General features: G+C 53.9%; 1 protein-coding gene across 1 annotated transcript; it reads right to left on the reverse strand.

The window, feature by feature from the left end:
• Positions 1-252: 252 nt before the first annotated feature.
• Slc4a1 (solute carrier family 4 member 1 (Diego blood group)) lies at positions 253-12,350 on the reverse strand. Its single transcript, XM_032913683.1, has 19 exons — positions 12,336-12,350; positions 12,107-12,227; positions 11,079-11,152; positions 10,146-10,326; positions 9,927-10,062; positions 9,376-9,499; positions 9,188-9,269; positions 8,914-9,095; positions 8,085-8,295; positions 7,784-7,990; positions 7,446-7,594; positions 7,141-7,335; positions 5,805-5,975; positions 5,365-5,454; positions 4,698-4,864; positions 3,923-4,176; positions 2,831-3,000; positions 2,573-2,746; positions 253-1,829 (listed from the first exon to the last, which is right to left on the reverse strand). Exons 1-19 carry the CDS (start codon positions 12,348-12,350, stop codon positions 1,749-1,751), a joined length of 2,784 nt encoding a protein of 927 aa, XP_032769574.1. The 3' UTR covers positions 253-1,748.
• Between the last annotated feature and the right edge of the window lie 1,642 nt (positions 12,351-13,992).

The raw sequence follows: 13,992 nt of genomic DNA on the forward strand, positions 1-13,992 counted from the left end.
CAGAGGGTCAGGTCTCTTGACAACTCCTTCCCCTACCCCTGCAGCTAGGTCTTTCTTACTCTGCAGGGGAAGGTTGTATAGAATTCGACTTCATCACCCACCCTAGGGGAACTGGCAGGCCTCATGCATAGACTCAGGACCATGCGCCCCCTCCCATGGTCACAGCCCTACATGGGTTCCCCCTAATACCATCATGTCCACCTGGGCTGGTTAAGACCCCCTCCCCCCCAGGAAAAGACTTCAAGCAAGGCACCCCTTTAACACAGACACATTTATTGGCAAAACCTATTCCCAAGCACGGCGGTGGGGAAGGGCGCTGGAGAGTGGGCAGCAGGATCCCCACTCTCTTTGGTAATGTTCAAGGAGCAGGAAAGGCAGGAGAGGATAGGGGTGTGCCCAGCGGCGTGGTCACATCAGCAGCTCCCCACAAGGAAGGCTGTGTGCTCTGCAAATGCTTTTCTTATACGGTGTCGGTCAATCCTTCCAACTCCCTACAAGGTAGGTGCATCCTTGTCCCTATTTCTATGATGAGGGAACAAGAGTCTGTGGTGATGTCCTGGGAGGCAAACATGGGCTCTCAAATCCCCCCCTGAGCATCTTCCACCGGAAGCCCCCTGCTGCCTGATCACTCAGATCTTCTGTTTCTTCTCTCAAGTTCTGGTTCTTTCAACTTTTTTTTTTTTTAAAAAATATATTGCTTTGTCAAAAATAAAAATAGTTGTTTATCCATATTTTCAGCAAGCTACTGTCTCCTATTCCAATGGGTCAAAACTTGGGTTTCGCTCCCCCAAGACTCAGTTTAGCTGGGGTTGGACGCAGCAAGTCTCTCATGAGGGTTGAGTGTGTGGGCAAAACCAAGGCACAGAAAAAGCACTCAGAAAATACACAGTTAATAAATTACAACCCTCCCATCCTCCCGCTATCCCCATCCAAGTCCAGAGCAGACTTATGTATTGGCCTCACCCCACAAAAGAAGCTTGAACCAGCCCCTCTGTGTCCACTAGGTCTAGGGCCTTTAGTAGATGGCTATGGAATGTATGAATGAATGAATGAATGAATGAATGAATGTATGAATGAATGAATGAACACCTGGTGAGAGAGAGCAAGTACTTAGGAGTACGAGCCTCAGTCCCTCACCTGTATCTTACTCTCATCAGGATGTCTCTCTAGATGCAGAGAAGGGAGACTTGGGGTGGGGGTGGGACAGAAAATGGAAGACATTAGGGATATTTCTGGGCATGACTGGGAAGACGGAGGACAGAGCTGTAGTCTCCAGGTCAGGAGGCTCAGGTCCCTGCTGTGTGGCCCCGGGTGGAGGGGAGGGGGCTGTGTGATCTGGGCAGGCTCTGAGAACAATGAAGGCTGTAATAGTTCTTAGACATTTGCTCTTGGTCCTCAGCAGCCGGTAACACGGGTATTATTACCAATGCATACATTCTATAGAGTAGGGGGCAGAGGCCAGAGAGGTCAAGGGACTTACCTAAGGCCACACAGCCAGCAGGAACTTGAAAAGTGTCTCCCCTTTGCTATTTATAACTATGCCACATAGGACCCGTATAGTCGCAAGAGACTGTGACCCCAATTCCCTTATATAACTTCTGGTCGTCTCCAGCCAGAAAATCCCGTATACCTTATGTAGAGAGTTTCCTAGACAACCCCTCCTTCCCCACCCACAGCCATGACATGCCCATGAATGGTCTTCCCAGGAGGGTGGGAAAGTGGAGTGGTTGGGGGCCTGGGCCTGCCCCTCACACAGGCATGGGCACTTCGTCATACTCATCCAGCCCTTCCGCCTCGTCAAAGGTCACTTTGGCATCATCACCGTCCAGCTGGAGGGGTGGGAGGGAAGAAGAGTGAGAGACCAGGACAGGATGAGCCCTTTTGGGGACTTCAGAGGTGCCTCTAGAGGTAAGAACCAGCCTAGACAAACCCCATGCTGTCCCTAGAGCACAGGGTTGGTTTACGAAGAGGAGGTGGGAAGGTGGCCCCTGGAGTTCTGGTGAGGAGAGCCTGCAAAAGGTCAGCGGGGGCTCCCCTCACCATGGCAGCCCCACACCGAATGCACCGAATAACTCGGCCGATGATACAACTAATGGCCCAGCAGCTCAGGTAGGACATGCCCTGTATGCCGCGGAAGGCTTTCAGCCTGTCATGATTCCTCACTGCACTGGGGAGGGAAACGAGGTCGCTTGCTCCAGATCATATGCTAGGACACAGCAGACCAAGACGGACACAAAGGACCTGGATTTTTTTTTCCTTCTTCTTAAGAAGGGGTCTTATGTAAACTCAGGCTGGCTTTGAACCACGTGGCCAAGGATGACCTAGAATTTCTTATTCCCTTGCCTCTACCTCCCTAGCACTGGGATTATAAGCATGCACCTCTATATACAATCTATGGGGTGCTGGGAATTGAACCCAGGATCCTGTGCACTGGAAGCAAGCATTCTACCAACTGAACTACATCTATTCCTAAACCCATGCCTACCCGCCTCACTTGGACATCTCCCCAGCTCCGAGACACTCGATTCCTATTACCGGGCCCTTCTCCCATCCAGGGCCCCCTACTACTCACACACTGGAGTTCCAGCTCTCTGAAGATGAGCGGCAGGAGGAGACGACGCAGGGGCACGGTGAGGATAAGGACAAAGGGCAGGGCCAGCGAGGCTGGAGTGGACTTCACCACCCACAGCACAGCCAGGCAGATGATCTGGATGCCCGTGAAGAGGTGCATACGCCACGTCTTCACCTGTGGGGAAGCCGAGGTCAGTGTCTGCCCTGTTCTGACCCCACCCTTACCCCACCCTAGCTGGACAGCTACAGAGCCAAGTACCCTCTTGACAAAGGGCACATCCGGGTGGTACTTGGGTGGCTTGAACAGGAGCAAGATGCGGTCAAAGAGCTGGATGCCACTGAGGGATGTGATCCCCATGTACAGGAAGATGCCAAACAGTACGGCCAGGGGGATGCGGGACAGGATGGGTTCCATGAGAATGGACAGTCCTGTGAGGAGGGACACACTCTTAGTTCGGGTCACCCAGGGATCAGCACCAATGGGGCTTCGCTCCTACTTGGGACCAAGCGTGAGACCACAAATGCCATGTGACCCTTTTCTGCAGTATCCTTTTATAGGCTTGGAGAGGAAATAACCTCGAAGGCTATCTTTCCAAGGAGTCCAACTTCTCCCTGCTTTATATCCACTCCCTGAACCTAGTTAGGGCAGTCACAGTGCTCAGAGGACCTGTCTTTCTCCTCACCCCATTATCCTTTATGGAAAGGAAGAGAGACAGAGAGAAGGAAGGAGGGGGAGACTTTAGTTCGCTCCATCAGTGACTATAACCCTGCTCACGCAGCCGGACTCAGCTTCTTGAGAACCCTACAGAACCCAGGGATGCTCTACCGCCCCTCAGACCAAGGCATGCTATCAGCCTTAGAGCAACTGACCTGGAAGAGAATCTCAGAGATTTAACAAATCCTCTAACTGTGCAGATAGGGAAACCGAGGCCCGGAGGCTAGGAATGGTACCCAGCCAGAAGCAGGGCAGGGCAATCCCCACAGTTTCTTACATTCCTCTTGGCTAAGCAGGTGGGAGGTAGGCTCTGACTTGTACAGAGAGCAGCAGTGCAGCCCTCCCGCCCTGCACAAATGTCTATCACAGTGTCCCAGGGCCCTGTGCTTCCTCACTTCTGCTCGATCCCCTCCTGGGAGGAATTAGTGTTAGGAAAGCTTGAGTAACTGGTGTACAGGGACCAGGACGGAGTATGGATGGGATGGGAGCCTCTTTCGCCAACCCCAAGGGGAAGAGTCAAAGTTAGATAGGGGAGATAGCAGAGGTAGGATCTCCGAGTGGGAAGAAGCCCCATCCCAAGAAGGAGGGCCAGAAAGGGGTGGAGCAGGACGGAGGGGCGTGGCTAGCCCCACTTACCCACGAGCACAGAGACCAGGAGCCCACTGATCCGCTGTTCCTTGACCTCTTGGATCTGGGCTGCAGCCCCTGGACCGCTGGCCTTCCCCATGACTGTGAGGGCGTTGGCGTGGGTAACAGAACGCACAGTGGTGGCGCTGAGCCAAGGCATCCCAAAGAGGGCGGCCACCCCGCCCATGCCAACCACCAGCAGCAGGTCCAGGTGGAAGCCGGAGCCCTTGATCATCTTCCGCTCTGGTTTACTGACAATCAGCCTGAGGGTGGAGGGAAGCCAGGTGAGCTGGGCCCTCCCCTCAGGCTCTTCTTTCTTTCCTCACACTGGTCCCTCTGGGTCCATTTTTGCTTTCTGTTCCCATTTTCCTCTGCGTTCTCGGCTCCCTCCCTCTGGCCGTTTGAGAATTCAGACTCTGAGGGATAGAAGTCTCCAGAACACCCTCAGGCATTTTTGCCTAAATCCTGGAACTTCAGCTTCAAGGAGCCTTGACTGTTCAGCGCCCCTCACCCCACCCCACCCCAAACCCCACTGTTCAGGCCCCTCCCACCATCCAGCCATGAAGCCCATAGCTCCCTGCTTCAAATGATGCCACCCCAGGGGCCACAAAACTCAGACCCTCCTCTGACCCTCTATCACTCCCATCTGCTCCCAGACAGCCAAGGGCCAGTCTCCTCCTGGCCCAGAGCCTGCTTCCCTCCCTCCCTCCAGCCGCCCCACCCCCCTACCCTCCACCCCTTCCCACCCCCCCCCCCCCCGCCAAGCCTCTCTCCTTGCTCTTACGTGGTGATCTGAGACTCAAGGAATATGAGGATGAAGACAAGCAGAGCGGGCAGAACAGAAGCAAACATCATCCACTTGGGGAAATGGGTATACAGACCCAGGGGATGGATGACCCAGCCCCGGGCAGAGGAGTTGGACACTTTGAGGCCATCAGGCACCGAGAGTTTCTGTGAGAAGAGACAGATGGTGAGAACCTGGGACCAGATGGCTCGGGAGACATGGGGTCAGGGAAGCCAGGGGTCCTAGGGCAGGGAATCTGGGTCAAAGTGCTCAAGGACCTGCTTCTTCGGACATTTGCTTTGCTCCTAGCTACTTCTCTAAGCCCCCTGTATGTGTCCTCTCATTCCTGACGTTGTAGGCAAACAAGCAAGATCAGAGAGGTTGTATAGCTTGCCCCACGCTGCACGCCTATCTGGTGGCTGAGCTGAGGTTTACCTGAATCTGCCTGGCTCAATGCACATCCTACAGCCCTGGGGTAAAGAGATAAAAAGAGCAAGGTGGTCCAGGCTCTTGCTTGAGTGAAGGGGCCTTGAGAGAATATTGGAAGACCAAGGATGGGGAAAGAGTTCTAGCTGGCTTCCAGTTAGGAAAAGCCATTCTGGCAGGGTACGAGGAAAGGAAGGAAGTGAAGGCTATGGCGGGATGTCAGAGAAGGAGGAGGACTCACCTGCGTGTAGGTGTTCTTGATGAAGGTATCCACTAGGACCATTATCAGGATGGAGATGGGGACCCCAAAGTCCCCAATGACTCTGCGCAGCTGTAAGCAGACAAAACCAGTTGTACCCATGTTCCTCCTCCCACTCACCTCCCTCCCTATCTTACATTTACCGGGGGCTCTGAGAGGTCCATCAAGGACCAATGACTGACCTTACTCCAGCTATCTCCGCCTTCCTTCTTCCTCTGACTCCTCCCAGCCTGGCCCTACCCTTCTCCCTCTCCCAAGAACTGTCTATCCCTGGTTCCCTGCTGGATCCTGGTGCTGAGCTGAGACGGTTCTGTAGGTTTGTATACAACATGGTCCTTGGAAATGGGAACCTGGGGTAGGAAGGGGAATAGAGGGTCCTGGAGAAGCTAGGGTTGGTGAAGGTAAGGGTAGGGTGTACTGACCTTGCCGGGGAAGTAGGTGCTGTTCTTGAACTTTCGTAGCATCATGGCAAGTAGGAAGGTACCAACCATAAGCACAAGGGAGAGGAGGGCTGTGTTGGGCACAGGGCCCTGAGGTTTGGGCTTCATCACAACAGGGATATAGCTCTCTTGTAGCGGGTAGTCCTGGAAAATCTGTAACCAACAAAACACTGTGTTCCCTCCCAAGCCTTGGCTTGAGCTAGACAGCATCAGAGAAGTTGACTGGGCACTATCAACCCGCTGTTTGTACATCCATCTATCCATACGTACGCCCAAACATCCATCTACCCATCTACTGCCCATACACCATCACTCGTCCAGTCCACCTTCTTTCTCATCTGACTTATTAACCTGCTTGGCTTGTTTGTTTGTTTGTTTGTTTTTAGGACCAAGATCAAGTTAGCTTGTGTGGGAAGTGTCCGAGAAGCAGTGAGACTGCACGCGCAGGTATATGCTTCCAGACGTTGTGTGGAAGGTGAGAATTCTGGAGACAGCAATGAGTAATAAGAAGGTTTATAAAAAGGGCTTAAGGGGGTTGGGGATTTAGCTCAGTGGTAGAGCGCTTGCCTAGCAAGCCCAAGGCCCTGGGTTCGGTCCCCAGCTCTGAAAAAAAGAAAAAAGAAAAAAAAAAAAAAAGATCTACAGAAGATAAAAGAGCCCGTCAGTCAACAGAGTCAGGACACGCACAGGTCACCCTTCTTTCATACACAGTGCAGATGTGGAGGTGGGAGGAGCTCTTGGGGGGAGGAGGCAAGCTATGGAGGCAGAGGCCCTATGGGGTTCTGCAGGGGAAATGCAGAAAAGGAAAGACCTAGGGTTGGGGGCTGGAGTGATGGCTCAGAGGTTAAGAGCACTGCCTGCTCTTCCAGAGGTCCTGAGTTCCATTCCCAGCAATCACACGGTGGCTCACAACCGTCTGTAATGGGATCTGATGCCCTCTTCTGGTGTGTCTGAAGACCATGACAGTGTACTCACATAAAGTAAAAAGAAAGAAAGAAAAGGCCCAGGGCTTCCAAGCATCTCCTCCCTCTCTGTGCATGACTTCCTGGCCATCCCACAGAGAGCGCCCACTAGTCACGTGATGTGTGGTCATAAACATGAACAATCGTAGATAGAGGTGACCTCCCTTATACAGTCAGGACATGAGCACTGAGTCTCAAGCGGTCCCAAGAAACCCCACTGCAGAATCCTAGATGAACGCCAACACATACTGCGCATACAGGTGGTGGAAACATGTACAGTCACGCTCTACAGACACGTAGCACACTCTCGAAGACATGCGATGATGCATGAGTGTTAGCATCCTCTCTGGCCCCACCTTGATCAGCTTAGAGAAAGTCTCATAGATGAAGATGAGGGAGATGAGGAAGGAGAAGATCTCCTGAGTGTAGCGGGAGATGTATTGGACCAGGAAGCTGCCTTCAAAGGCCACCACCAACACCACCAGCAGGATGAGCCAGAAGCCGATCCACGCGCGGCCCACGATGTACTCCAGGTTATTGCTTTCACAGAACTGCAGTCGTGGTGAGACAAATGCAGGATTAGTGACTTCGTGGACACCAGGCAGGTGCACTAGGGTAAACTACAGGGTTGGGGGTCAGAGTGGGGCTAAGACAATGTTACCGAGAAGAAGGCTTCTTCAAACACCAGCAGGGGTCCTGAGAAGCCGAGCACAAGCAGGGGCTGTGCCCCCAGGAGAGCAAAGAGAATTCCTTGCACTGCTGTGGAGATGAGCAGCTCTGACACCCCCATCAGGTTCCGGGTCTTTTCTCCTGTGGGGAAAAAAGCCATACAAGGATCAAGAGAGAGATTATTTTCCGGGAGCGAGAGTAAGTTATGGGGTATCGAGGTACAAGTACAGAGCATCAGATTGGGTCAGAGGTGAGGAGACAGAGGTCAGAGGGTTAGAGGTGAATGTTCCTGGGATAGGGGAAGGGAGAAGAACGGTAATTGTCACTGACCCAGGAGGCCGCCGAAGGTGACCGCAGGTGACAAGGCAGCAAAGTAGATGAAGATGACAGCAGCCAGCACCTGGGGACTGAGCGCATCGGTGATGTCACTCAAGTAGTAAGGATACCGGCGCCGGATATCACGGATCAGGCCTCCAAAGATCCGGCCGGTGCGCCGTAGAGGGTCGTCTTCTTCGCCGGGGCCCTCCTTTCCCCCGTCTGCCGTAGAGGATAGGAAAAGGGTCAGAGGGGCTTACCCACACGGACAAATGTCCAGGGGCCCGTGGGGGATCGGGAAACCTTGTCTGTGTACCTAATGCCTCGAACAAGTTGGGGTCTGGCTTGGCAGGTCTGGGCAAGTACCGCTTCCTTAGCAGCTCCTTCTGCACGGGCACCAGGCTGAGCAGAGCTTTCTCTGAAGGGGCCTCTGTGGGCGGCAGCACCAGGCTACAGTCCAGAAAGCTATCCAGGGAGCTCAGCAGCTCCCCTCGGCTCTGCGCCAGGGAGGCGGTAACGCGGAACACCTACGGACAGGAGAAAGGTCAAGAACACTTAGGACTGTAGCCAAAAGGTCCCAGGGGAGCAGGGTAGCCTAGTGGTACCTGCCTGTAGTCTTAGCACTGAGGAGATAGGAGGACAGCCTTAAGTTTGAGGCTATCCTGGGCTACGTAGAGAGTTCCAGGTCAGCCAGAGGTACATGCTAAGACTTTATCTAAAAATCTTGAAGGTGGGGTGTAGTTGGGGGAGACCTGGACAGGTGTAACTAGGGACCAACCACCAAAACCAGGGCTGTCGTAATAAAGTCTGGTTCTTTCTGTTTCCTCTGACCTCTAAGGACCAGCTTTGGGAAAACAGGCACCCTGGGTTGGGTAAAAGGAGCTAAAGTGTCCCTGGTGGGCTAGGCCTACCACACAGCAGATTGGGCCAGCTAGAACCAGGTCAGAGTGGACCAGGCTGGACCAGCCACTCCAATCTAAGCTAGGGTAAGACTGAACTGGCCAGGAACAGGTAGAATTCAACCCAATGGATCCAAATAGTGAATTTAAAGCAGCCAGTGCAGGAGGGGGGTACGAGGGGGGGGTCTGACCTCTTCTGCCCTCCCACAAGCTCCCTAGCAAACCAGCCACATGGCCCCTGCTCACTCTTTCTGTCATGAGAGTTGCTGCAGCCCTGCCCAGCTGGGTGTAGTCGATGTGCGGAGCCTCAGGTCCGAGAAGAACAAGAAGGAAGCTCACGGGCTCCGGCAACACCAGGTCCTCCAGTGGCACAGCTTCCTTCAGTCTCACGAAGCCCAGCACAGGCTTCACCAGGAAACTAGCCCGGCCTGTGAGAGACACCAGGTAGTTTATGAATCCAAGAGAGGTGGCTACCCAGGGCCGAAGTAGAATGCACGTGCGGTGGGCAGGGGGCTCTTACCCACTAGCACCAATGTGGTTTCTGAATTGGGGGGGATCTTCAGAATCCCAGATGGCGAGGGTTCTTCCGAGCCCCCCTCTGCCTGTGGAAAGGAAGGTGAGTCTTACATCACAGTAAACCTAGGAGACCCGAGCCTCTAGCATTTCTTCTCCCAATCCTTCTCACCTCCAACCTTGTCCTAACCTCACCTGTGCACAGTACAGATTGGTCTCCAGTGATGGCTGGTGAGGAAGAAGAGGTTCAGAAGGGGCCCCAGAGCGGGTCAGGACGGCAGGCTTCACTCCCTCCAGATCCTTTAGGTCCTCAGCATGGCTGTGGAGCACACAAGGGACAGGAGCCAAGTCAGCTGTTTCCCATGAAAGAGAAACTGGCCGGAGGGGACAAAGGAGAGCACTAAGTAGGACTTCAGTGACCAAACTAGAGAGATCCCAGAGAAGGGAAATCAGTCTCCTCTTAAAGGACAGTGTGGATGGAAGACAGGTGGCCCCTGTCTAGGATGCTTAGGTGGGAGAAAGGAAAAAGGATAGAAGATCTGGAAGTGTGAACCTGAAGTCCCTGGCTCCATTTGGGGATGTCAGACAGCTATGGGAACTGGGAACTCTGGTGGAGGAAGGGTAGTTCTCTTGCCTGATGGGGTGGGGTCCACTTGGAGCTGAGGGAGGGTAGGGAGACCTTGGGGCAGGGGAATTAGGGAGGGAACCATAGGATGTGAGGCCCAGGTCCTGGCAGGCAAAAGCACCTGCGTTTGAGTAGCAGAGCCCGGAGCAGCTCATCTCGGTCTTGAGGCCGAATCTGATCCTCATAGATGAAGCTGTCTAGAAGTTTATTGGCCACCCCAGCCAGGGATGTCTCAGCCAGATCCAGAAGGAAGGTGCCTGCGGGCAGTGAAGTGGTGAGCTGAGTAGCTGTCCCCGAAAGCCACCGGTGCGGCAGCCACAGGGGGCCCAGGAAGACTCACCTTTTGAGAAGACCTTCTGCAGTTCTAGAAGGCTCCAGAAGGTGAGGTAAGAGAGATGTGGACGACCCCACACACCGTCCTCCCGAAGGTTTTCCTCCAGCCCTATCCAGTGCGCTGCCTCCACCCACTGTAGTTCCTGGTTCCTCTGGTCCATCATCAGTTCCTGCAGCTCTACATAGACCTGAGGCCCATGGCCTGAGTTAGTCTCTCAAGCCGTGGGCAAGCCCGTGGAGAGAGTGGGAGCCTGTATCCTGAGGCCCTCAGCTCTAAGCTAGGTTTGGAAAAGGCCCTGGGCTCTGGAAGGCTCAGGGCAGGCATCCTGCTCAGAGAGTGGGGAGATATGGAGGTTCCTGTGGGTCTGGCCCACTCCCCTGACTCTATCCACCCTCCTCAGCAGACAGTTACCAGTGTTTCAGAAGAGGCATGGACCTCTGGACCATGAGGGGCCTCAAGCAGCCACTGGCCAGAAAACTGGGGCCTGGTTACTAAGGCTGAAGGGACTTGGGAAGCCATTGGGTCAATCTCCATCTCCAAGACTATTGGGGGACATGGTACTCTGGGCCAGGTGGATTCTCTTGGTGTCTCAGCTTAGGGCGCCAATTCCCTAACTAGCTGGGAAGTCTGGTGGGGACTTGGATCTTGGGAGAGGGGAGTGCGTACTTGATTCTCTATGAGCCTAGAGAGTATATAGCTCAGCCAGGCCTGAAGGCCCTGGCTTAGTCCTCAGCAGAATCTGTCTGGCGAACTCAGCAAGGGCCCGTTTCTCCGTTAGTGAGCATGCCCCTTTTCTTCCACTGATGTCCTAGAATGTCCCCTCTCTCTGCTGGTCTGTGTGTGGGCCTCTCCTCCAGCTTGAGTCTCTCTTTATCCCTTCCTATGTTACAAAATTAATCTCAGGGCAGCTCGGGAAAGAGGCTGGATCCGAGTCCTCACCTGACTGGAGCTTGGGTGCGCTGTGGAGGGACTGGTGGGGATGTAGTCTGTGGCTGTTTGCTCTGTGGGAAGAGCTGAAAACCCAAGAGCCAGTTAGTATCGTCCGGGATGTGGCCCTCCGCTCAGGCCCTACCGTACTACTTTCAGGGAGCCTCAGGAAGCCAGACCCACTCCTTCTACATCCCCTGGGCTGGGACCTCTTCCCAGCCCCACAGCCATGCCTATTCTGGGCCTAACGTGGGTCTGCTGCCACTCTCCACGTGAACTTTACTGGTGAACCCGGAATTTGTTGTGGTGATCTGAGCCCCCAGCCCGACCCCTCCTCTGAGATGAGGAGAGAGAGCCCCAAGTCACTGTTCGAAACCATTCTAGCATCCCTCCCTCCCCTGCTGTATCTCCTCTCTTCTCCCCACCCGCTTAGCCAAGCCGCCAGCCTCTTACCATACACCAGTCAGATGGGGTGAGTCCCTTATATCCCGCAACCCCAACCCCTCCTTCCCCAAGGGGACCTCTTACCTTCAAATCTAATCACTAACACTTAAGCCCTGTTGACAGTAAACAGGTCCCCACCTCAGGCTCCCCATCTAAGACCTTGGGCAGGCCAAGGAAGGTGGTATGGACTCCTGGGGTCTCTGCTTCAGGGGTCCCCACAGCTTTTTCTCCTTTCTCTGCATCTTCAGCTGTCTAGACTGAATGACGTTCAGCCAACAGGCCTACTGCTTGGCCTCAATGCTGATATGGGACAGACAGGCTAACAGCTGGGTCTGTGCCCTTGTCCCAGACATACCTGACTGCCCTGTCACATGTGAAAGGGACCCAGCCTCCCTCCCCTATCCCACCCCCCAATCACCTCCTGTGATCATTTCAAACAAAACACTGTTTATCCTTCAATCAGTCAAGATTGTGGGGAGAACTGGCCCCAGGGCTGGGACCGGAGCAGTAGAGAGGGGAAGGCCTGGGTCCCTTCTGTCCCTATGGGGACCCAGCAGCTCTTCTGGCGGAGGCAGAAGGCCTGGGGTGGGTCTCACCTTCTGACTCCTGCATTTCTGTCACAGGGATGTCTAGGTCTCTGTATGCTATCTGTTCTATTACATGTTCCAGTTCCTCTTCACTGTCACGGTCTGGGATCTCCAGCACTTCCTCGTGGTCCTGTGGGGAAAGGTTGGATTAAGTGGCTTCCCAAGTATCCTAAGGAGAAGCCCAGGGTGGCACCCAGAGCCTGAGGCAGGAGCCCTGCATGGATCAGGGGACACTTACCTGTATGTCCCCCATGATGCTGTCCTTGGTGTCCAGTTGTCCTCTGCTCTCTGAGCCCCCAGCATAACCTGCACCTCAGGTCCCTGGAAGAGAGGTGCAGGCTGAATGAAGGACAGTAATGTTATCTACCTCAGTTGGCCTCCTGTTGCTTCTGGGTCCCCCTAAAGGAGCTGACTTTTAGAGCCAGAAGAGCCCACGGGATGTGAGGTGGATCAGATGGAGGCCGTGGCCATGGAGGAAGAAACAGAGTTTGTAGGTGGATAGGCAGGGGCTGAGGGACAGGAGACATCAGTGTGGCTGAGTTTTCCTTAGTATGTTTGGGGTGAGCGGTCAATGGCGTCTAGCTCCATCCTTTATCTGCCAGGCCTTAACTAACCTCTTCCTGAGCCCCGAGGGCTCAGTCAACTACCAGGGCAGGACCTGGCTCCCCGAGAGAGTCTCCATAACACATTCTCTTCTCCTAGAAATGGCTGCTTTTGCCTGGGCAACAGCTTGCAGGGTCCTTGGGAGTGGATCGCAGACCCTGAAGAACTTGGGCCTGTGTTCTCCTCTCCATTCCATCCCTACCTCTCTGGCTTGCTTTCTCCTTGCTCTGTTGGCTTCTGCCCAGTTCCTAGAACTCACCAAGACCTTGCGGACTCCAGGGCCTTTGCAGTTTCAGTGTCTCCTCCTGGGCACACCTTCTGTCAACAGCTCAGTCCTTCTCCTACCTCAGTTCCAATATCACCCTTTCACAGGCCCTCCTTAACCACCCTGGCAGTGGCTGACCTAGTCCAGCATGGTTCCTTTTCTTTTTTTTTATTTTGAAGATTTATTTATTTATTATATATAAGTACACTGTAGCTGTCTTCAGACACACCAGAAGAGGGCATCAGATCTCATTACAGATGGTTGTGAGCCACCATGTGGTTGCTGGGACTTGAACTCAGGACCTCTGGAAGAGCAGTCAGTGTTCTTAACCACTGAGCCATCCCTCCAGCCTCCAGCACGGTTTCCTAATTGATTTGTGTGCAACTGTCAGACATGTCCTTTGGAAAGGAAGACACTTGGATGTAAGTCCCTGCACACTTTGGTCCTCATGGGGTCCCCACACTGAGCAGTCATCCTGACTCTACATCACAAACTCAAAATGACCAAGATCCATTTGGAGTCCACAGAACCTCAGCCTTCATTTCCCCAAGACAAAGGTGTATCCATCCTAGGATGTGTAGACCACTCATCTAGTGTGCCAGTCTGGATGTGGAGGGGCTGACTTTGCCCTGTCATTGCCACATGGAACCTTGGGGTGACAGGCTTTGGGTAGGGTCATCAAACTTGGCTGAGTACAACAGACTGAACTGAGCTGAGCTGAGCATGTCCTTATTCTTAAGGTGACTTAAGTGGTTCCTACATGGATGGAATTTAGGATTTACTCGTGCTGGATACTGCAGAGAGGAAAAATAGGACATAGGTACAGGACATGGCGAGCGCAGCATGGGTCTCAAGACCTAGGTAAAAAAGGACCAGCCTAGGCATGGGGAGTAGACTAGGACAGAGGTGGAGGGGAGGAGGACAGAGGAGCAGGGACCCTCGAGTGGAAGGCAGGGGACAAGACACAGAGAGCAGAAGACAAAGGACAGAGGAGAGGAGGCCAAGGCTAGGGGATGGTCAGAGGCAG

This window comes from Rattus rattus, chromosome 9, assembly GCF_011064425.1.
Source record: "Rattus rattus isolate New Zealand chromosome 9, Rrattus_CSIRO_v1, whole genome shotgun sequence".
In the NCBI taxonomy this organism is placed as follows: Eukaryota; Metazoa; Chordata; class Mammalia; order Rodentia; family Muridae; genus Rattus; species Rattus rattus.